At 38.1% G+C, this 25,408-nt stretch overlaps 2 protein-coding genes across 2 annotated transcripts; one reads left to right on the top strand and one right to left on the bottom strand.

The window, feature by feature from the left end:
- Positions 1 to 427: 427 nt before the first annotated feature.
- On the top strand, positions 428 to 11,959 carry LOC137258318 (arylacetamide deacetylase-like). Its single transcript, XM_067795952.1, has 6 exons — positions 428 to 538; positions 6,065 to 6,226; positions 6,932 to 7,054; positions 9,052 to 9,178; positions 9,785 to 9,848; positions 10,457 to 11,959. Exons 2-6 carry the CDS (start codon positions 6,074 to 6,076, stop codon positions 11,256 to 11,258), a joined length of 1,269 nt encoding a protein of 422 aa, XP_067652053.1. The 5' UTR covers positions 428 to 538; positions 6,065 to 6,073; the 3' UTR covers positions 11,259 to 11,959.
- A 1,755-nt stretch (positions 11,960 to 13,714) lies between these two features.
- Positions 13,715 to 25,055, bottom strand: LOC137258367 (derlin-1-like). The gene is made up of 8 exons (XM_067796027.1): positions 24,741 to 25,055; positions 24,124 to 24,235; positions 22,715 to 22,779; positions 22,517 to 22,543; positions 21,837 to 21,932; positions 19,158 to 19,210; positions 18,769 to 18,879; positions 13,715 to 18,107 (listed from the first exon to the last, which is right to left on the bottom strand). The coding sequence occupies exons 1-8, from the start codon at positions 24,897 to 24,899 to the stop codon at positions 17,969 to 17,971; spliced, it is 762 nt and encodes a 253-aa protein (XP_067652128.1). The 5' UTR covers positions 24,900 to 25,055; the 3' UTR covers positions 13,715 to 17,968.
- Between the last annotated feature and the right edge of the window lie 353 nt (positions 25,056 to 25,408).

Below are 25,408 nucleotides of genomic sequence, written 5' to 3' on the forward strand. Positions count from 1 at the left end.
AAATAATATTTCGGTGTAGCACTTTTATCAGTGGTGACACAAACCGTGTTAACTTTGTGTATAAAAATAATGAAAAGTCATAAAATAAAAAATGTCGAATAGCTGAACGGCTACAAGAATGCAGGCAACCTTATAGTGAAATGGACTACTGATAATAGATATCTTAGTGTGGCAATATTATCAATGGTTGCACAAACCGTGCTGTGTATTTTAAAGAAATTACGTACCATTAAATACCGGATAAATTGAAGAAAGACAAGCATACAGACAAGCTCACTGATATATGATATTATAGTTCAGCAATATCATTAATGGTTAAACAATCCGTTCTACGTTTGTGTTTAAAGTGAGTAAGTTTAAAATGACTACAATCAGCACGTCGGTGCAGGGACGACGAGATATGAGTCAACCTTTGATATGCTTGTAAGATAACAGTACAATAGCACAAGAGGGTTGTGATACATCCCTGCATTGTCTCACATGGGTTAAAACACAGGGGCATATTACTGGGACATTATTCAGGATTTTGCACGTTAAGGTGAGTATCTTCTCTTCATTTGGCGATATTCTTTGACATTCATATGTGCTCATTTGGCGTAAGAAAAATATGTGTTTACAGGACAGCATTATTGATATTTAAATTGGATGAGACCACGTTTAAAATATATCATGCATTGCTGAAGCACTTATAAGCGAATAGTGTGACATTATTTCGTAAAATCGTTTGATCATACATATAGGAGATGCAAATGTTACAAATTGTTTTAGACTAGATAGTGTTACCCCTAAAGCATTTCCAACCACGAACAATTATTCTGAATCTGGATGTGACAGTGGGGATTATTGTTCAACGAAAATCCCGCAAAAATTTCAGCGGTGAATCAGATCATTAGTTATCATTTCAAAATCTATAAAAACTTGGATGAAGATACTATTTACGTTGTCAGTAAAGGGTTCATGGGCTACAAGTGCATTTGCTGATATCTGTTTGTGGGATAAAAATAAAATGTGTGTCATAAAATGTGTGATAATTTATGATGTATATATATGGTTACAAGAATGATTGATTTCTCAACTAACTTGGGGGAACAAACAGCAAACCTTATGCAAATGAATTGCTCGAGAATCATGCATCAAATTGCTGAAAAGCAAGTGCTAAAGCTGCGTTCTGAAGTAACGTTTTGTTTTCACTGATTTGTTGAACCCAAAACAATAAACATTTCATTTCATGTTTACACAGAAGCTTTAAACAGTATGGAATGTTTTGCAAGATTTAGTTTAGAACAATTTTCAAAAGTAAGTGGCTATGTTCACAATAGTGAGTGTAAATCCTCGATATCTCCAGGCTATACGTTCCGATAACTCACCACTGTAGCTATAGTATAGAACGTATACCCTGGGCGTATCGAGTGTGACTTTTGATGGGAAGTATATAGATTTATACCCACACTGTCCACGAGACTCGATGATTTTATTTACCGTACATTTCTTGTGGAACAGTATGGTTTTACGCCGTTCTTACTATGTGGGAATAAAACCCGGACCTACGGCGTGACGAACGAACGCTTTAACCACTAGGCTACTCCACCGTCCTGTGATGATATTACAGACACAAACCTGTATTGCATTGAGTCTCGGCTACAAATGAACACCCTCTCGTAGCGAAATACTACTGGTTGCGACATGATAAAACAAGGAGAAAGTACGACAATACACCATGCCTAATATAAATTATAACAGATCTCTTTTAAGTTTGCGTCGAACAGAATGAAGATAGAAAAATCTAATGATATTTCCTAATATGATCAAATCGAATATACAGATCAAGGGAAGGTCGTCGAATGTTTTCCTAAATGGTGGACTGACTTATTACCAGAGACTATTTCCCATACGGAGTGAGTGAGTGTGTGAGTTTAGTTTTACGCCGCACTCAGCAATATTCCAGCTATACAGTGTTCCCAGAAATTACTGGGAAAATCTTTGTTTTTTTTCTAATGATGCTAAGGTTGGAAAAAGGGCTTTCACTATGCACTAAGCATACTAAATAAGGGAGACAACTCTTGAAGGCTTAGAAGGCAGCTCATTACGTCAAGAGTTATCTCCCTTGTCTGAGCAGACGGCTTCCTGTGTTGACAGGGCAGAATTTACAGCAAGAGAGAAAAGAAAGCTCATTTTAGATGATTTTGAAAGGGGTGAGGCTGATGCTAAAGTGTTAGCTTGTAGACATGGTATTCCTCTGTCTACAGTATACAGAACTTTGAAGAATATTCAAACAGGAACCGGGATAGAGCACAAAGCAGGGGCAGGTCGGCCTAGGAAATTCAGTGTTGTGGATCGCCGAAGACTTGGGCAGATTGTGAGTAGGGGCAAATTGAAAAGTGTTGAGAACATCAGAAATGAAATGATTAGCAGAGGAAGTCCTCAGGTATGCAATGAAACAGTGAGGCAGGAATTACAGAGACTTAATTGGGTGAAAAAACGTGGAACTCCCTCGCCGTTGATGAAAGATGCACAAAAGGAAAAACGTTTAAACTGGTGTCGGGCTCATGAAAATCAAGGTTGGGATAATGTTTTCTTTTCGGATGAAAGTTCTGTTTGGCTTTTCCCTAATTGTGTGAAAATTTGGACCAAAGATACTGTCAAACCTATCTACCAGCGACCAAAACATAGCCCGAAGTTTCACATGTGGGGTGGCATATCGGCTCGCGGAGTGACGCCATTGTGTGTTTTCACGGGAAACTTGACAAAAGAAAGATACATTGACATTCTAAATGGTCACCTTCTTCCGACAGCACAAACATTGTATGAAGATGATTGGATTTTCCAGCATGATAATGACCCAAACCACACTGCGCTACACAAAACAGTGGTTGTCGGGCGAAAATGTTCAAGTTTTAGACTGGCCCAGTTACAGCCCAGACCTAAACCCAATTGAGAATGTGTGGGGAGTCATGAAGGACAGAATAAACCAAAAGGGACTGAGAAATATTGAAGATATGAAGGCCGAGGTGGTCCAATATTGGGATACCCTGTCACACGATTACCTACAAACTTTGATGGGTAGTGTGCCTAGGCGTATTCAGACATGCATTGCTGAGCGAGGAGGTCTAACAAAGTACTAAAACAAGACTGAGACTGTAAAAGGATGATGTTTTAACATGTTTATGTAAGTAAAACGCCAGAAGTTAATAAACGTAATGAGTTACATGACGCAACATGATTCTCAATAATTTCTGGGAATACTATATGGCGACGATCTGTAAATAATCGAGTCTGGACCAGACAATCCAGTGATCAGCAACATGATCATCGATCTGTGCAATTGGGAACCGATGACATGTGCCATCCAAGTCAGCGAGCCTGACCACCCGATCCCGTTATCGCCTCTTACGACAAGCTGAGTCGCCTTTTATGGCAAGCATGGGTTGCTGAAGGCCTATTCTACCCCGGGACCTTCACGGGTTATTACCCATACGGGCTAGGATACACTTGTGATTATTTATGTGATATTCGCACATGTCCTTATCAGTGATTCTGAACGTTGATTGGTCAGCTTAGCAGAGAAGAAATATTTTTGGTTCACTGAACTACTTTCCATGATCCAAGTTCATTGACAAATTTTAGCATTGTGCTGTACTCACACAATCCGAGATTTTAAAAAAGAAAACATGAAGGTTAAATAATGTGAATACTCTAATTCTATTAGACATTAGTATTTTGCAATAAAATCGAGTTATAAATAGTTGTCTTTTTAAAATAAATAACCTTGAAAAAACACAACAATCGTTTGCATTGTGTGTAAACAAGCATGGCCGCCATAAGACTAACCCCGATCAAGGTCAGTGACCAAGTTCAAACTGTCGCTGACCAAATAGGAGAAGTGATCATAATTTTACTGTCACTGAACTTTTGCAAACCCTTTGCTGTTAAAACTGAATTGGGAAAGATAGAAGCAACACAATCTCGACTAAAGGTGTTACCTGAAAGTATGACATGTGAGTCGGGGTCGATGCCATCGAACCTCACAGTCTTTGTCGCATGCCGTAAACCTTCGTTCTGAACAATGTATTACGTATACACTATTCCCCGGTGCAATGCATCGTGGTGTATTCCACTTCAAAGTCTCAAATGACACTTCTGTCAGCCTACCATCTGCACCAGAAAGGCGTATTCTTCCGATTGACTCGGATTCCTGCTAGAGTTATCCTTCTTGGAACTGCTGTAGTCATCTGGGACGTGACTGTGACACGCCTTCCACAGTTCTGAGTTTCTTCACAGAAAACGTTTTCGATATGTACTCGTTGGATGGTTGTCTTTTAGATTTAACAGACAGGTTTTTGTCGAAGTGTGTTTCAACAATCCACCGCCACCCGTCATTAGACACACGTCAGTCGTGAATGACCTATGTTCCGACTGACTGGCTTCATCAAATAACGTTTTTGCTGTTATTAAGTTTCAGTGATATTAACATTTTTATCATATCAACAAATGTTTATAAATTATTCCATAAAAAGATATTTTTGTTGTATTTTAAAGCCGTTTTACGAGGTATTATTGTCCAGTTATGTTGTTACCGTCGGAGACGTAATGTTTAATACGCACATGAATACGTATCAGCTGTTTGAGGTCACAAGTCCTGTCTCCGGGGTTTTTTATTTCGTTATTCTTCTTTTTAAATTACTTTATGGGTAATTATAAAAATAAATACATAGAATAAGCAACTCGTTACGAGTGTTTACGATAAATATTCCCTCGTTAAAATGATGTTCATTGGCTCACCAAGGCTCCGCACTGTGAACATTATTTCAACTCAGGCATATTTCCCCTAATCACTCACACATGGACTTCAATGACAAATATCTGAGTATGCCGCGACCGTTAATCCTTTATTATCAAATCAGTAATGTAAACAGTGCGTCCGTTCATGGCATTGACGAAATCACGTACAACAAGTCACGACCCAGCGCAGTCCCCTGTCGAAAGAGAATGGACTCTTCCGCTGGACATACGTCCTAAAATTTGTGTATATCGGATTACAATTCTACAACGAAAACTGAGACGTGTGTGGAGTGTGACCGCCCTCTGGTGTTATTTTATGGGCGCTTCAACGTGACCCCTGCACCCCTCCTGTGGATGAACTAGACAGAGGATATGTTTTTGGTTGAGTCGAGGTTTATCTTTGTAGTGCCAGAAGCAATCGGCTTGTCAATAGCGGCGTGGTGTGGGTTCACTGTGGCTGAGTCCTGCCACTATTTCTCAGATGAAAACGGCATGTGAACATGAAAGATCACAGGAGCCATCGAAAGATCACGTCGAGAAGGACTCCCAGGTTCTTGAGACAGCCTGGTACCTGGACGTGAGAGTCTCCAAAAAGTATTGTTGATATATCTGCTGTCTCGCTGCTCTTACGAGTCCCCACTAACATGGCTTCCGGTTTGTCAGTGTTGAGTTTCAGTATGTTAAGATCCCTCCAACACTGAATCTTGCTTGAGAAATCTTCATCTGATCAAAAGCACTGTGAATGCTTTGGAAAAAATGCGTCCATCAACTTAGTATTATCAGCGTATCTGAGATGACACACATTCACGGCAGAGATTAGGTTTCCAAAGACAGATATGTATTAAGTGAATAAAATAGGCCCGAGGACAAATCCTTGCGGCACTCCAAAATTAGGAAATATCTGGGATATCGGTGGATATCCGTCAACAGACCACTCTCAACGAACCTGGTTATGCACTGCAGGAAGAACGGGATGAAAGACGTTTTATTACGAGAATGCCTCAGCAATCTGGGATTGTATGAAACGGATTCAAATGATGTTAATGAGACATACTGTTAGTGAAGAGCAGGATGCATTGGCACATCACCTAACAAATTCTGTAGTCGTCTGCTCTTTGCGCTGTTATTGGTAAATATTATAGAAAAAGGTAGTTTTGAAGAACAGTGTTTCAAGCTAAGATAAACCTGAATAGCAGACTTGATGCTCATTGTAATGGTATCTTATTTCACTTTCAAGATTAATAAATAGTTATTTCTAACTGACTTTATATTAATATGTTTACAGTATCACAGAATGAGGCTATTATTCTCCGCAATCCTCACAGTGCTTGCGGCGGTTGTAGCATACCGAATATACCAAGTATTAGAGCGACCCCTACCTGACGATGTGGAAAACCCTAGTCAACTCCGATGGATAGATGAGCTGGGCCGGATAGCAAATATACTGGTACGTTCGTACTTCTACTGGAATGGACGTGTTACATTTTATCGTCGCATAGGCATTATTCAGCGATAAAGCAGCTACATATTTTTGTATCAACAAGTAGGTCATCTGAATACAAACATATTTGCAGCCTAAGTAAACGTATTTTCAGTGTATTTCGTTACACTCCACCACTGAGACTCAATAGCGGAGTGTAACGGAAAGTACTGAAGATACGTTTACTTAGACTGAACATATTTATAGCTGTTTTGTTTTCAAGGGATGTCAAACCACACATATTTCAGATTTACCCTTTTATAAAGTGAATCCCTTACAATTTCAAACTCCACACAGTCTAGCAAAACCACGGTTAGTAGTGAACCTTTCATCTGATGAAGGTACACCTTTGTAGTCTTCCTTCATCCGTTATAAGCAGATATTCGTGAGTTAACAGACATTGACCAACACAATCACAAAATGAACTTATCATGTCTTGACTCACAAATCAAGTAGGTATTAGTTGTTTGTCCTGATTATGGTCTGTACGATTTTTAGTTAACTGTTGTTCATACGTGACTGAACACCCAAAACATTTTCTGGCAGAAAGATCTCGAGTACATGAAAGGTTTATTGTAGACACGTTTGTGTTTCTCCATTTTGATTGGAAAGATAATTCCCTTAATCAGATATTGTCATGACTTATCAATTTGCTTTCATAAACACCGACAGGAAACAAGTTCCAAGGCCATCGGCTTCAATCCTGCTACCAAACCCGTGAAGTCACTTGTTGACATTGGGTTCTCGCTGGTTCTGAATCCCACCTTCTGGAGGAAGGCAGCGGACAATATCAAGGTCAGAGCATCTTCGTCTGTCGTTAAACTAACCTCACTTACTCACTCACTCACACATAGTACCTCCATTTTACCATTTAAGATAAAGTGTTTTTTAAAGAGTGCAACAACCGTGTACAAATGACTTCATCCGTGAAATGGCGGCCATGTTTGCTGTTACCACTTTGGCGTTAAGCTTAAACATTCCTTGATTAAAATACGTGGTGGTCTTTATTCATGACAAAACAATGTACCTAACAAACGCAAAAGTGTCGTTACGTCGCCATGTACAAATTACTTCATCCAAGAAATGACGATCGGCCATGTTGCTATTATCGCCTTGGTGTTCCACTTACACATTCCTTCTTTAAAATAGGAGGGAGCTCTATTCATAACAAAACAATATGTCTAACAAACTCAAGTGTATCGATACGTCGCCATTAACAAAATACTTGACAAAGGAACTGGCTTCAATGCTTGATTCATGTCAACCATAGCAAAGAAATAGTTATTACTGGAAGGTGAAAGTATTGAAACCATGTAATGTTTTTGCAAACGAGGCCCACTATTGAAGGATGACAATATAAGGATGAACAACCTCTTTATTACAGTATCGAAACAAGTGATGGACAGAATAAGGATAGTGAATGAGGTTCATCTCTTGATAACGATTTTACAGGTCACATGCAACCAAAACATAAACATAATTGAAACACAGTTATCACTTATTCATGATATTTGCATTGCTGATTGACAAAATTGTAAGCGTATAATGGCAAATCAAAAGTGCAATATTTTGTACTTGGGTTTGTCTCCCTCGAAACGAAGCAGCCGTGATACCGAACCCAGTCAGAGCCGGTGGATGTGCACTCAGGTGTAACGAAACCTTTTCATTGGTCATTGGTCATTGGTCACTTGCCAATACGCTTAGCCGGCTCTTTGTCTTTGGCTTATAAGCCTGAAGTCATTAACAGACAGGCCGGCAGACATATAGGTGTCAATACACCAGACATGGAGTCGTCTCTGTGACAGAGACTGCTTATTACAGTCACCATGTTTTTTCTGTGTAACGAGTAGATTGTTTGCTTGTTTTTTGTACACAACCAATATAAAGAGTTCAGATCACGACCTCATACTCCGGGCAGGCATACTATTTCAAGCTCTGCGAACCTATTCACTGCCCATGCGTTGAGAGCGCAGCATAGCTGTTGAAACTGCTTTTTTCCCCTAGGGCTAGGGCAAAATTAGTGAATCGTTTGAACTCCGATTTCGCGGGATTCTTTTCGTCGCGTTTTTTTCCAACTTTATAGCTCGAATTGGCATTTTTGATGATTTGTTTCGGTAAGTGCATACCGAACGGTATCAGAATCTGCAACGTTGTGTTTTACGTTGTATGCAACCTTTAAAATAAACTCAATATAATATATGTTCAACCATATATTGTCATCCTTCTGTATTGATCCATCAATTTGCCTCTCAAAGAAGGTCCACTATCACAAAGCTGCACTAAAAGATTTTTTCATTTCTCTTGGACACATTTTCTGTTATTGAAATGAAATGCAATTGAGACGTGGCAAACAAAGTGTCACTGACAGACAGGAAACTGTTTCCTTATATACCTCACCATGAATTTCAACTAACCCAAATGGGAATGTACCTATTATGAGTAAAGGGGTGTATTGAGTTACAAATTGCCAATGTCCGACCGACGTTGTGATTCAGAGTATCGCGTTATTGTTTTACATACAGTTAAAACATCAAAACTCACCAGGGCTCCAGACAAGACCTTGCCTCATACAGTTCCTGAACCGCATTTTCCCCGTCCAGCCCTGTATGCTGTGAAAAAAGCTTAAATGAAGCAAGTCTGTCTTGACTTCCTCAGAGTCACATCGGTTGCCATTTTCATGTAAAAGGAAATATTTCTTTCTGTGTTTATATATAGAGAGACTAAGCGTTAGTCTACAAGCAAGAGCAAAACTACGGGTGAAGTCTCGTCATTACGCTGTCTATTCCTTACAGGTGGCAAACGCCGTGTATGGCAACGTCCCTGTGATAACCTTCACCCCTGGTGAGCTAGCGTCCTTGACCTCTCCCCGCCCCGTCATGGTGTACTTCCACGGCGGCGGCTGGACGTGGTTTTCTGCAGGTAGGTAGAGAAAGAACCAGAGACAAAGTATTCTCTGTGAAATTGCTTCAAAAAACCTCAAAGTCTTATGTCACAAAACACATATTTTATCTTCAGGATACCAGAAACGAATCCAGAGGGACAGGGAGGAGGGGTGGGTGGTGGTGTGTGTGGTGGGGTGGGGGTGGGTTCAGGGAGGTGCACCCCCTTTCGTTCTGCAAGTTTAACCTATATATCTGGATACCAGCTCTATCAGCTGAAGTGGTCTGTGTCACCCACTCTGATCATGAATCATGTTGTGTTTGCCCTTTATCCAGTTCTGTCTGTAATGTAAAAGCAAGCAAGTCCTTTCCCTCTCATTCTGAATATTCCACCTCGTTGGGATTCCTCGAGTTTAGGGTTTAGACAGAGTTGAGGAATAAACCCTGGGGACATTTGGGGGTGGATGGTACGCGGGGTTGTGCTGACGGTACAGTATGATGACTCTTGAAACTAGATTTACGGATTTTCGAGGCGATAAAAATCATCTCAGACTTTAACTGATGTTTTGTAAATGTAAGGTAAGAAATTTGTGAAAATCGGATTTTCCTTCTGGTCCTTTTGTGTTTCATGGTTTATTATTTGTAGGTTCCTACAATGTCCCGCTGAGGACTCTAGCCAGCAAGACACAGTTCGTCATCGTAGCTGTCGAGTAAGTTGCCTCAGTAGTGTATCCCTATAACTCCTACAAAGTGAACTTTAACCATGATGTGGGCCACTAGTCTGTATTGTTCGTACATTCAACTCTGACAGTCCAAATGCATAGAACATCCTTAATCTATATTATGTCAGTTGACTTTTTGATATGTCATCTTATCTGGACATACTCTAGACATTGGTATTCAATCTAGTAGGCAACGTTCCAAATTATAAGGCAACTCATTTTGTAATTCTAAATAGTTTAACTCACTCATACGAGCTAGAGTGAGCTGTTGTCAGACCAGTGTCGTATAATGTGACAAGATCGACGGAAAATAGCGCCAATTTAGTGATTGTGCCTAAATATCATTGTTTATTGTTCCGCTTTGTTTGTCTCGCGAGTCGGTGAATGAATATGGTTTTACGCTGCTTTAAGCAATAGTTAAGCGGTATCATGGCGTGTGACACATGAGTTTCATGTAACTGTTTGAGAAGTCGAACCAGGCAACTCACGTGACGAACGAACGCTTGAACCACACTGCCCACTGATTGTAAAATATTTTCTTTGAGTAATATGTATAATGAAAGATGTGTAGACCTACTATGACATTATATTCCCAGCTATCGCACTGCCCCTCAAGCAGCGTTCCCTGCCGCCTACGACGACTGTCTTGCCGTTACCAAACACGTCGTCGACAACGCCAAGAAACTCAACTACAGGTCAGACCTCATCATTGTTGCTGGAGATGGCTCCGGCGGGAACCTAGCCGCCTCCGTTGCCATAGAAATGAAAGAGAAGATTGCCATGCAATTATTGATAAGCCCGGCGCTCCAGATCTTAAACCTTGGGACACCCTCATATCAAGACATGAATGACGTTCTTCCTGGAGTAACCAATCCACGAAGGGAGATAACTCATTGGCTCAACTATGCGAATCTGGACCAGGAACCGGGCTTCATTGACGACATGTTGAACAACGTCCACGCGTCAAAACACCTACATGAAGTGTATAAAGACTTCTTCGACAGCAAGAAGCGAATCCCAGCCCATATGAACGTCTCGGAACGCCACACATTGCCACACGTACGTACAAAATTTGGAACGGCGTACAAACTGGACAAATTTGTTACTGACGTTCGATTTTCCCCCATGATGATCAGAAACACAAAGGGGATTCCTAACGCTTATTTCATTTCGTGCCATTACGATGTTCTGCGGGATGAAGCTATCATGTATGGACATCGTCTTCTCGAAAGCGGGGTCAAGGTCAAATTCCGCCATTATCCCTCGGCCTTCCATGGTTTTGTTCTTTTCGCTGGAAGCAGTTTTTGGAAGTTTCCGGTTAGTGACAAAGCTCTTAATGAATTAGTGGACTTCCTTCAGTTCCAATACTTTAATGTCCGTAAAGACCGTAGAGAATAGGTGAAAGGAGAAACGCTAATATTCCAGCTTTTTAAAAAGATCTACCTGTCTCCATCATCCGTCTTAAACAGTAAATGTTTGATAATACGGTGTTAACCATTACCGACCATAAAACATTCTAAGGGTCTGGGATTTCCATTTTTGAAAAGAACACAATTTCAAAGCACAATTTTGTGCTGAAGGAAGACGCAAAGGCAATGTCCGGGTAACTCCCCATTCCTTGAAAACAATGAAGCCGAGGCAAATTATATTTAATGAATGGTAAGTTGCGAGGATGTTACCCTACTTAGATGACATTCAAAGTATTGGGAATACTTTTTTTCAAAGTTAAATATCAAAATATAGTCTTTAATTTGAAACTTGTACGCATCGCTCCATTACTGAAAAGTAATGGACCGATCAGTAATCAGACAATGGCATGATGTCATTAATGTAATTTTAAGAAGAGCACAAGCACTTCAAACAAAGCATTTGTATTTTTCTGTGCAAGAACTTCCAGAAAACATAACTTTTGTAGTATTTTGGGGGACACAATATTTTCCCACCAGAATATCTTAAAATTAGAATATACTGATTACTCCAGGTGCTTGTGAAACGGGTCTACGGTACAGAATATGTGGGGCTATATATTTATCTATTTATTTATTGTGTGACTGTGTTTGTACATTTTGTAATAAAATGAAAGTGAAGTTTCTAACAAAGACACGTTTGAGTTTGATATGGAGGCACTGTGGTGTAGTCAGTGTGCAATATAGCCACTGGCCTGCTGGCTCGTAACCAGTAAAAATCTATACGTTCCAGTAAACCGTCACAGTCACTTTTCCGAATCTTCATGGGGTCATGTATGTGTGTGTGTGTGTGTGTGTGTGTGTGTGTGTGTGTGTGTGTGTGTGTGTGCATGCATTTAAATTTCGGTGTTGAGAATAATACACCAGAAATTGGCTTCACACATTGCATCCATGTGCAATATTTACCATACCTCAGGTACTGCTCACACATCCCAGATTGGTGTATTAGCTAGGTAGTCATTCTAGGTAATCAGTCACTCAGGGGACTTCAGCACGGATTGAAGCATTGAGAACGTTTTCCAGCTAACAAGTTCGTGTTGTCCAAAGTTACAACGCTATTCTGCGGACTCCCGTTTAAGTTGTGGTTAAGTTATTTGATGCTAGCGTATTTACGTTGTCTGGAGTTTCTATTTCAACAGATTTGTGTCATTTTCCCCTGATTTTATCAATATGGATAAGCAATTATTCTATGAAGGTTTGAATGAATGACCTATAATGTGTCCGTTTACTAAGTTTTGGCCTACCTACAGTCTGCGGCAATGATAGGAAACGTCACAGAGGACTTTACTGAGTAGAGATTATTGAAGAAATGAGCAATGCGTCTGTTTTGTTAAAGTCCAAAGCGACATAGAACTGACCATGGCTTTATGCATGTCCACCTTAAAATCAGACATAGCTTCATTATAAACGATTGTTCACGAAAAAAATAACTTTCATGCTGCAACAATCACGGATGTAGCTCACTGTCACTGGTAAAAGAAAGAGACAGGGGCTTCGTCTCAAAAGCAAAATCAGGACTGCTGTCGCAGACGATGGTTTAGGTCGGACTGGAAGATAGAGATATCATTTAAGACATGATAATCCTTTTAGAATTAAACTGGGGAAACAGCATGTCCCAACTTACAAATGTCAGGTCCTGTCTATCATCGGGTGGTCATGCCACCTATATATTTGAGACATTTAATATAATGCTATCTATAGGTATCAGGTATCATACTCTTCTGCATATCTCAACATAAACTTTATGAAAGAAAGACACGTAATATGTTTATCATTAAATGCGACATTTCCAACACACATGAAAAGCGGAAACTATCTCTGAGGCGACCCTTTGTGCCTGTAGGTAACAGGCACTTCATGAAAGTTGAGTGGACTCTCTGCTATACGTGGCTGAGCGACGTAATTGCTATCTTTTTGTCCGATCTGTTGTTTTCAGCAGCTATTCGTAAAGACTAACAACTAGTCTCTGAAATGAACATATTTTACTGAAAAAAGGTCATAGCAAAAAGCATATAATATAATGAAATGGAGCCCGGAAGAAATCTAGACTTGCTACATTTCCTAGACTTGCGTGGGCTTTTTTTATATATATCTACTTCAGGGTCTGTACGACAGACTACTATTCGTGTTTTGTTCTACTTTTTGCCCGATTTTACGAGTAAACATGCTTTTCTGGATATCCTTTTAGTTTTATGCATATCACTGAATGCCCAGTTAGGCTAATTTGGGTTATGTCGACTTGTTGTCGACTCTTTCTTGTTGTGTAAATTTTAGGGATACACAGCAACAGCCCCCAAACATACTTTTTTCTATTTCCGACAGTACTTTTGGGCTGAAAGTCAGCTGCAATAACAACATGAATTCATTACGATTCAGGAGAGAAGCCAGTAGGGTTTCAATGTTTTTTATTATGCACATAAACTTGATGATCTATATATACACTTGGAAACATCCATGACAAAAATATTGATTCTCACTCACACATGATCTTGAATGTAACATACCTTAGCCTGCTGCAATGCATAGTCGACAAAACAAACAATGAAAATGTGCTTAATATGGCCTTTACAAACTTGGTTTACAGAAACGTGGTCAACAGATTCCAAAACAAAGAAAATGTTTCTAAATTACTGCATTTTCAAATGAAAACCAGTTCTAAAATCCTGCAGAGTAAAATTAATCACCATGGGCTTAGCGACCAATATAACAAAAGCCCAGGCTCACACATGATTCTTGTTAGAATGGTTGGGAAAGCCCTCAATACTATCTGAAAAATAATGTTTTGCATAAAATGGCTTGTTATGTGCTTGATTACTTTGGCAATGATTACTAAACAGTGAGTTGATAATTTTTGATAAAAGCCAAGCCAGACACTGCAAAACTAATACCATGCAATGTAACAGCCAATAAACCCCAAAACCAATGACAAGCATATGAAAAACTTTAAACATATATTCACAGGGACTCTTTTATTGAACAGTAAGAAAATATTGCTCAACACACCAGCAATCTTGCAGCATGTTCAGCAACATTTCTTTCAGGCTAAATGGAAAAAGTAATCATGAAAACCCCTCATACATAATTTAGATTTCTAACTGAATGAAGTTATAACCATTTCTCAGAGTAATTTTTATTAAAAAATGGGAAAGATTACTCAAGTATCGACATATGAAAATATAAGAAAATCCTTAATAATTTTCAAGGATAAAATGTTTCATCAAAAGGAATGTATTCATTTAAATAGAAACTTCTTACGTGATAAGAGTGACATTGATGAAATAATGAAAGGTATTTATTCTGTGCATAAGAAACGGTCAAAGAAACTGAAGCACTAAAGCACCAATCTGCAGCATTCCAGAAGATACAACAGAAGTATGGTGTTACCCTGCTTTTCATGGAAGCGGAGGCCATATATTTCACCTATCTGGGATTCAAACCCCAGAAATTGCTTTTAACCATTCGCCCGATCCACTAACCAAGAAAAATTAAGGACAATAACATTCCTTGATCCAAGACATCTATTGATCCATGAAATATACAACAGTATCAATGAAAACACCAAGATGACTTTGCTGAACATACTTAATATGTCAATGAAAAACTTTCAAAAGCAACATTCAACAATTACCTGCATATTTGTTACTCTCACACTTCTTCCATGTGGAGCTCAACCATATTAACCCAATATGAAAGGAAATATCATTTCTGCTTTTATTGGGATGGCAAACCAATGGTTGATAACATGAGCAAAGACCCCACCTAATCTGGAACTGAGTTCACACAATCAACCCTGTCACAGTAAAACTGCAGACCCTTCTAAAGAAACTGGGGACCTTTCCTGATGTTGATTCCTCAGTAGCAGGACATCTATGGGATCAGTTCAACAGTTACTATCGGACCCTTCCAATGGCAAAAATTCCAATACAAACATCAACACATGATTTCATTAATTACAAACAACAATCATTGCACGCAATTCCAATAATTCTAAGAAATAACAAACAATTTGCTTCATGATACAGGGCAAAGAACCAATTAAATGCTGGTAGCACATGTGTGGCCTATTTTTCTTGCATATTAAGCAAGCTCTGAAACTTCGTGAAAAAACTTTGAAGAACAATTCTGATTTCTAAAAAAACATTAGGAGTCAATTACAGGAGTAGAGTTAGAGTAGGGGAGGCTGTATAAGGGATTCTTCCATAGGTTAGGGATGATTGTTCACACAACAATATTCACCTATACATCATACAAAACAAATGGATGTTCGCCTGAGCACTTGTTCTTGAAACATTTGAAGCCTGAAGAATTCTGAGCTAACCTGCTTTGTGCGTTTCACAACTATCTTTTATCAACAAAATAGGCCACAACTAAAAACATCAATAAAGGAATCCACACGTTTTTCACAGATAACTTGACGCTTTCATGCAACACTTGAGATCACTAGTTTAAAAATAGCTTTAAACTATCACCTCATATTTTTAAAGTCCTTTTTTTTTTGAGAAATGAAATTATGGTGAAAAACCTACGCCACAATAAAGAACATGATGATCAGTAGCTTAGAAACTGTTATGTACAGCTACAATCCCAACTGCAGTCCACTCCCTTTACCTCACTGTCACATGACTGCCTGGGGAATATTGTGCAATTTATGAAAAAGTTTCAACCTCAAATAACCAATTATATCAATTTCAAGTGTATTTTGTAAAAAATGTGTGAATTAGTATACTTAGTACATCTACAGGCCAGCTTATTTTCAAATGTTTCCTTGTTAGTAAAATTGTTTATAATGGCTTCAGAGAAGAATCAGCACGTTCAGAAAGTATAAAGCTTTCACAGCCACGAGAACAGAGTAGGTTCGTTGAGGGTATGATTCAGTTTTGTCAGTGTTGTTATATTCTTCAAAAATGAATCAGTGAATCATGACGTTTTACTGACTGAATTAACATCATTTCCAATATCAAGAAGTTACTGTGACACTAATATAACATATCCATATTTACAGTACACTTTCATAATTCAACAAATCTGAAGATGCCTAGATAAATACAATTAATATTGGAAGGAGTTACGCAAAGATATTAGGTTATTATTTTTAGAATCACCACTATCCATGTATAATGTTTTTGCATCAGTGTACACACACAGACTCAATGCCGCTAGGAAGAGTCTTATGCCCATGTACCCTTCAGCTTTTTAAAAAAAACATCAAATCCATTTTATCAGCAATTGCTGCCAGCAGTGATGGATTTGACTACTTCAAGGTTGAAATGTTTGTTCCACAAACCAAATGGAAAAAATACTAAAATAATAAAAAAAATTTTCTGGGCCAACAGTTCAAGCAACAGTCAGACAGTGCAGAAATATCTGCTTGAGTGAAAAAGGGACTGATTGTGCTGGGTTAAGCTGCTTGGGACAATATTCCAGGTATATCACAGATTAAGAGTAATTGGAAGAAAAGATCTGTGGCAATGCAGATCTTAGATGATCAGCATTTCAAAGAAATGCACAAAAATTCATATGATGCTTATCACCTAGAATCACAATCAGGGCAAATCAGTAAAAGATATTTTTGGACCTGCCCAAGGTATGCAACACTGTACAATGAATTGCAGCATCTCTGACTATTGTGCAACATGACCCCATCCTCTTCACTGTCAAGGGTTATGTCCCTTCAAAAACAATTCTTTTTTTGTTTGGTTAAATATGGAAACAGACTTGGCAGTGTGACAAATAAGCTGTCGTCTGAAGTTAAATAGCTGAGACATTTTTATGATCAAAACCTTAGCAGTGAAAGAAGGAGTGAGCTGTTCTGTCTCAGTTTTAACTGGGAAAAGAGCAAGGAGATGCACTTCAAAGATGTGTAAGTTTCACGTGAAACCCACAACCCTGTTGCCTGAAGCGATGAATATTACAGATGTGCAGGTTTCAGGTGAAACCCACAAGCACATTGCCTAAGGCAATGCATGTCACAGAAATGTAGGTTTCAGATTAAACTTGCATTAATGTTTTCAGGTGAAATCCAGAAGTTTGTTGTCTGAAGTAATGCATTTCACAGATGTGTAGGTTTCAGGTGAAACCTACAAGCATGTTGCCTGAAGCAATCAATATCACAGACGTGTAGGTTTCAGATAAAACCCACAAACACATTGCCTGAAGCGATGCGTGTTACACACATACACGTTTCAAGTGAAACCCACAAGCACATTGTCTGAGGAGATGCATGTCACTGACATGTTGGTTTCAGATGAAACCCACAAGCACACTGCTGGAAACATCATTGGACTTAGGAAAGAACCACAATTTCAACCCAAAATCCATTGATACAATAGACCTCAATGACTGATAGCAAGATAGGCTATATCTTGCAAAACAGATGACAAAATGAAGATTTCATTCTGTTCCAAAGAAATTAACCACTACCCGTTACATTTTACAATTTCCTAAAATATCAATTCAGAACTTCTGTTTCAAAACAATACAGGGACTTTGTCCATTTTTCAAAATGACAGAACAACAGTCAATATAATTGATACCCTTACTGGTATTTCGGAACCATAAAGATTGTTTATATCCATTCATTTGTGACAATGTCTACTCATTCCTGGGTTGGGATATCAGATTTCATCAGTTATTAATTTTCATTCAGTTTCCGCCCAAGTTTTGACCTCGTCCCCAATTATGACCCCTGGGGTCATCACGGCCATCATCTTGTCGCCGTCTGCTTGATGGGGCCATTCCAAATCCTGCAACGCCCCCTCTCCTGTTGGGAAAGTAATTGTATCTGAAAGGAGAAAGATGTTACATGTGTATATGTAGCTAAGATATAAATTCAGTAAATATATTATGACAATTTGCCATCCATGAAATTCGACCCCATTGTAATATCTTATCTCATCTAATTTCAATGAAAATTTGCAACGTACGATCAGAATTTGAATGAAAAGCTACTCATTCTTCAATTTCCTGCTACTTACACTTCCATGTATTACTATTCACATACTATGCATCACTATTCACAGCTCCATGCATCAATATTCATACCTCAATGCATCAATATTCATACCTCCATGTATACCTATTCACATTTTGAGGCATCACTATTCACAGCTCCATGCATCACTATTTACACCTCCATGCATCACTATTCAGACATCACTGATCACACTTCCAAGCATCACTATCCCCCACTCCATGTGTCAGTATTTATACTTCCATGCATCACTATTCACAGCTCATGTATCACTATTCACAACTCCATATATTTCTATTCAGACATCACTATTCACACATCAATATTCACACCTTCATATATCATTATTCACACTTCCTTGCATCACTATTCACACTTCCTTGTATGGCCGACAATTCACACTCCAATGCACCACTGATGTTTCACACACACAATTACAATTTAACAAACAGATTTGTATACAGCTACTCACAGAAACTGTGGCACACTCAAGAGCCTGGCTCCACCGAAGTCCTGAGGGTACTTGAACATAAGGAAGAAGTAGAGATGCCCCACAATGATGCCAATCAGCTCCAACATTCCTCTGCAAAAGTTACCGGTAATATTGTCTCTGTATCCATTTAAACTCTATTATCTTATGGTACAACAGAAATATGTGTTTCACGAATAAATATTTGGGTTCTAGGATTTACTTTAGGAATTTTTCTCCAGAAACAAAAATTGGAGGTAGACAGACAGACATAGATGCTGATCCACTTTACAAGGGAGGTAAGACAAGGATTCAGCATCAGGAACATTGATGAAGGCTACTCCAGAACTTCTGGCAAGATCTAAGTACTGTATGAAAGAACTCCAACCTACCCATCAGCAATGATCATGTTGAAGGCCAGGAGGACCCAGGGCAGGTACATCGCCTGTAGATACAGGAACATGACATGCATCATGAGGCTAGACACAGTAAAGACACTGCATGTTACCATGACAACTTGACCATATGAACATGGCAAATGTTAATGAATACTATATTATCCCATCTTCATAACTGTCCATATGGTTGTCATGTAAATTTGTGTAAAAGTACATGGGCACTATATCATAAAATATTGTCACATAGTACTGAAAAATGTTAAGAAAAGCACTGTGCCCTTCTGGAACCTGGGGCCTCACAAAGGGACAATGACGATCCTAACTTTCATACCGTAGTTTATATGGTTTAACCAGTGTAACAAACTCCCACCTGACCATCCGGGACAGTTACCAGACCAGTTATCTAGCAGAAATTTTGGGGAGTTTACAACAGTGGTTTAACACAGGCTTACAACACTCATAGTGACTTATTTCTACTGTCAAACAGGGCTCTTGAACATGCTTTAACCCGATGGAGTTTTTTTAGGCGCACATTTTCATAAAAGTTTGAAAAGTAAACATTGTGTGAGTATGTGCTCACATGGTCCTGGATCTGAGTATGGCTATAAAAAAAAGTATAAATTACACAGAAATGTAGAATATTAAATTTCCTATCCATTGGTATAAATATAACGTGATAACTGCAACTACCATGGCCGCTTGAGAAACAGACACAGGTAAATGTTGTCCAAAAACTTTGTAGGTATTAAAAAACAGTACATTTCTCCATTTTTTATCGTGCAGCGATAAAGCACTGTGCCATGTTTTTTCTTATTTGGCATCTTTACAGAACTACAGACTATGAGAGAAGAAAATACAGTTTGATATCTGAAGGGAACAACATAAGTGTATTCTGAAATATATTTATGTGCTAATGCATGGCATTATATGCACAATATTAAAAATGATCCCCAATAAATGTCCAAAATGGATTGTCTTCTATCACATCAAAAGCCAACAGAGTGTCTGTGCATGTATCAAGATAACGGTGCATAAGTCAGCACAAGGTCAATGTAACTCAGATCACATGGAGAGAATTTTTTGTGGATATTCTTTTGACAAAACATGAAATTAATGGTTTTAACAATTGGAATAGTGTCCAGAATATATCAACAATTAGTTTAACTGCGTATGTTTTTGTTATCAACACACACACCTGTTTGGCACTAATTTTTTTAATGAAAATGAAAAACAGTATTTCACAGCACCTGAATATCTATTGAACATTCATTTAAGATATAAATTATTTTGTAATTTTTTCTTATTCTGATTATGTAACTATTTCTCTTCATAAGTATGCAATGAAAGTACAAAAAGATTGCTTTTTTTGGTACTGAACTACCAGAACATGGACGTACAGTTTGTCCAATTTAAGACATGACTGAGTTTATACATGGCTTGTACATTTATCACCAGCTCTACAATCCAGCACGCCGTCTAAATCGGACTATGTCTTCAGTCCCCATGAGTGCCGGTTTAGACAGCTTCCACTGTATTTTTAAACAATTTTCGTATAAATATTGTTTGAGTTAGATATTTTTTAGATATTTTGCCATCATAATATGTTTTATTTGAATTTTAATTAATTGTATAACTGTATTATCGAAAACACTGACAATGAATCAGAAAACTTTTTTGACAAACTCGCATCTGGTCAATCAATACTCATAACTGTTTTGTCTATAAAAATGACACAAACAAATTCAATGAACAAGACAATTCTTTTTAACAAGAGTGTGTACACATTTCATAAAATGAATACATCATTTTCAGTAATATTAACAGTCTTACTTATAAGGTTGAATTAAATCACTGTTTATGAACCTGTTCATATGAAACTGCAATATTAAATCTGTCCCAATGTACTGAATATTGTACTCACAGGAACTAAAGCACATGTTGCAGTAATGGCTACATGTGACCTCCTAACACTTGTGTAAAGGCTTAAAATGTGCACTTTAGTTTTGTCTGAGGTAATAGTGGATGGTATCAAGAAACAGGAAATTTCCAACAAAATTCAGATCTGTGATGTATATTTGTATGCGTGACACATTTAGAATTTTACTGGACCTAAAAGTGAGGGTTGAAGAGGAAGGACATATATATTCGGATTATTCCTGTGGCACCCAGGGGGTTAACAGCATGCTAATACAAATCCAAACTACAAGGAATTTTAGATGTGATCAGTGACACAGAAAAAAGATCTCAGCACTGTAGATCTGTTTAGTCAAATTCATTGTTAAAGCTTTCACCCTGCTGGAATAATTTTACCATCCAAAAAAATCTGAATATGTGACCCCCTTTCTTCTCCATCATGTTTGTTTGACTACACAAACCAACCAGACAACTATGAAATTACGGGAATGATCAAAAGACACTTGATTCTTCTCTTTCAAATTTAACAACTCTTTCTGCACTAATAGTTGAATAACAGTAACCTGATAAATAATTGGGTCCAAACCTGACAATACAGTGATCAATATATTGTTAACAATGATCCAGGCTGTCAGAGTAATAAGACATGTAATACACCAAATCGTTGAACCTGACCTCCAATTTAGCCATCTCTTATAACCATTCCTGAAATGACCACCGAGACTATATATGGAGAAGGGAATATTGAGTGAGTCCTACCTTGAAGCGAGTGCCAAACCAAAACGTGACGATGGTATCCTTATTGAGCTGGCACCAGACATACAGGACACTTAGCACCATTGGATCCATAAGAAGCTGGAAGACACCAGCAACCACTTAAAAGATGTATCTGAGGTTCAAGACGTACTGTTCTTCCAAGGGAAAATTCCCATAGAATCAACATTAACTGGGCATATGCCATTAAAGATAAATGTGTGTGTGTGCGTGAGTTTAGTTCTATGTCGCACTCAGCAATATTCTAGCTATATGGCAGCTGTCTGTAAATAATTGAGTCTGGACCAGACAATCCAGTGCTCAACAGTATGAGCATCGATCTAGTCTACACAATTGGAAATTATGACACGTGTCAAGGAAGTCATTGAACCTGATCAATCAGTCCCGCTAGTCGCCCCTTGCGACAAGCACAGTCGTCTTTCATGGCAAGCATGGGTTGCAGAAGATCTATTCTACTCTGGACCTTCACAGGTCATTCCAGTTAACAGCTGTTTAAGAGGGATTTGCTGCAGATTGGGGCGACATTTGACCTGAGAGCAGGTGAACCATCTTTACATTTATAAATTAAAAAAATAAAATTTGAGTTAGAAACTTGTGAAACAAAAATTAGAGCCGACAAAGCAATTTCAATTTCATGACTGTGGAATGCCAAATGTACAACTTACCATCAGACCAGACATCAGTCCAATGATCTGTCAGCTGGTTAAGGAACATTATTTCCCAATTGGTCTTGTGTGATACATATTTACATAATAACTATCAGCTACTACAAACACTAAAATAATAATCATCATCTATATATTTACACCTCAATTATCATCTACAAATCACACAAATCATCATCATTGTCATCAAAAGGATACAGTTAGGCAAACCCAGTTGAATATGAGCATGAACAGGTAATCAGCTGGTTTTCCATCAAACACCCCTGAAATGTACAAGAACACATCAAAGAACTTCAAAAACAGATTGATAGATCTGAAGTTAAATATCAAAGGCTAAACCATATTGTCAAACATTACATGTACATGTTCAATATCTACAAAAATAGTAACATCATAACAATTTTGATTAAGCAATAAGACAGTTATAAGGTAAGATTATGAAACATATATAAACATGATAAACATTTTCCTTTATTGTGAAATTTTGACTAAACAGCAGCCTGACCAAAACATAGAAGTAGCCAGTGGGTAAAGACATAAATTTATGCATTAAGTGTGTAGATAAAATCTTTTTTTCATTATAATGTTATAAAGTCGTGCCCCATTTATCCGAACCTCAGATATCCGGAAAACTCACCTTCCGAACGAAAATTCCATACAATAAATTCACAATGTTGTAAAATTACTCACCTATCCGGAAATCCGGTTTCCATAACCGTATGGTCATTTTCAAAGACAAAACACTAAATTATGTGCATTTTTGTCTCGTATATCCGGATGGCTGAGCACCTGTATGTTTACACACGCGATTACCGAGGGCCTTTTGTGCCGTAACATAGAAGTCGGCAGTCTTTGAAGCGTGAGAAGATTAATTACCTCTGAGTAGCAAGGTGACACTGAGTTAATTTTGAGGTGTGTCAGTTTGTTGGTCACTACAATTATTAATTGTAGTTGGATATTATCCAATCAAATGAGGACCCACAAGTAGACATGGCCTTGTCCGAACTTCACGATTTACTACGATCTTGTGCACAAGTTGCAACTGTGACTGTTACTGCCGATGATCTTGTGAATGTCGACAGTGACGAACTGACTGACAAAGTCCTCTCGCTTTTCTACACAGCCAGTGCAAAAGGCTATAATTGATTTCTTCAAGCAAGCATAACTACATGAACAGGTATGAGACATTGTATGCACTGATATTTGTGTATGTGTACCGTCATCAATAAAGATTGTGTCTGATGCCTACTATGTTTGTTTCTTTGTACGTTTCTTATACATATGGTCCGTGATTCAGATATCCGAAAATTCGCTTATCCAGACAATTTCAATGAAAACACAAGTGTTTGGATAAATGGGGCACGACTGTATATCATATATGATGTTGTTCACGGCAAATCTTTGACATTGATAATTATTTATGATTCGTCCCATTGATAGTATTTCAGATTTATGATTTTTTATTTCTTTCGACAGCTCTGCAGTGTAAGTGGGTGAGATTTATAAGGGATCTATAGAAAATCATACTCTCAGAACAAACAAGGACTTTGATTTCAAACAATGATAGTATGGTTTATGTACAATGTTAAACAATGTACACAATTTACCTGTTTCCAGTCTGGTAGAATATGAATACAAGAAATAGAGATTCATCAAAAAGTGAAATCCTCGTGGACCTGATATTGGGTAGTACAGTACAGCAGTCAAGGGTCTCCATATCTGTAACACAGAAACAAACATTCTGTCAGGATCTGGAAAATACCCCATTTTCATTTGTCAGTCAGAAATTTTAAATCACAATAAGCTGTTTTCATACTAGATAACAGCTTATTTGATATTTGATGTGAAATTTTACATTATTATCAACATGATCAAGTTGAAAAGACAACTTATGAAGGCAAACTTACAAATCGATAATATTTTGAGATAAGCAGCAGACTGATATTAATACCAGCAATCATGGTGATGCACAAAGAGTAGCACAAACATAACAGGATGAAGCTTGCCTGATAAAGTTGAAATGATCTACAAGAATTTAATAACAAATATTGTCCATAAAATGTCAGTCTTCTTATTTACTCAACAACTTCTAGAATGCAAACAAGAGACTTGAACATGTTGAAGAGGGTGAAGATTATGATATTCAGCTCGTGATGAAACATACATATATATATTCCAAATAATCTGCGCACTCAAAATGAAACCATCATTACAACAACCCTACCTGGAACCTGTAAATGAACGGTTCGAATTGAAGAATGAACCAGAGAGGGCTCAATATACCGAGCTTTCCAACCAATGGCACAACAACCGAACCTGTGAACCAGTATCTTGTCATTTGTGGTATGCTACGATACCAGTCTCCAATGTCACTAGATGCCATTTTTGTCTAGATATTTAACCGCGAGTGCTCGATCAAATGTTGTTTCTCTTCAGTGTGAGAGCAAATGAGACAGGCTTCAAAATAATTCTAAATCTACGTGGCCTTCGCACAGTAACTTGCAATTCACTCAACGTGAACGGAAGTAATATGAAGTGATATTTTCCAAACAACAGATTCTTAGAAACCTCGACTTTGCACATTCCACCAGAATTATTTTGAAAGCATTATAGCATTTCTGAGTAATAATAATGCTTGAAGATTAAATCAAATATTTATTATGTTTCTTTAGTCCCGATGAGAAGCAGTGGGGATCATGATTAATGTGAAATATTTCTTATTAGTTGTAAGAACAGGCTACGTAAGTATTTCTAAAAGACAAACGTACACACGGAAATTTAATTTTGACAAATTCTGTACGAAAGGATGGTTAGATTAATTTGGGATCGGATCACATTTCGGATTATAAGTCAAATAACAGAAGTCAGTGCTATGTAGTGAATGTAAAGCAT

This window comes from Haliotis asinina, chromosome 12 (genome assembly GCF_037392515.1).
Source record: "Haliotis asinina isolate JCU_RB_2024 chromosome 12, JCU_Hal_asi_v2, whole genome shotgun sequence".
NCBI lineage: Eukaryota > Metazoa > Mollusca > Gastropoda > Lepetellida > Haliotidae > Haliotis > Haliotis asinina.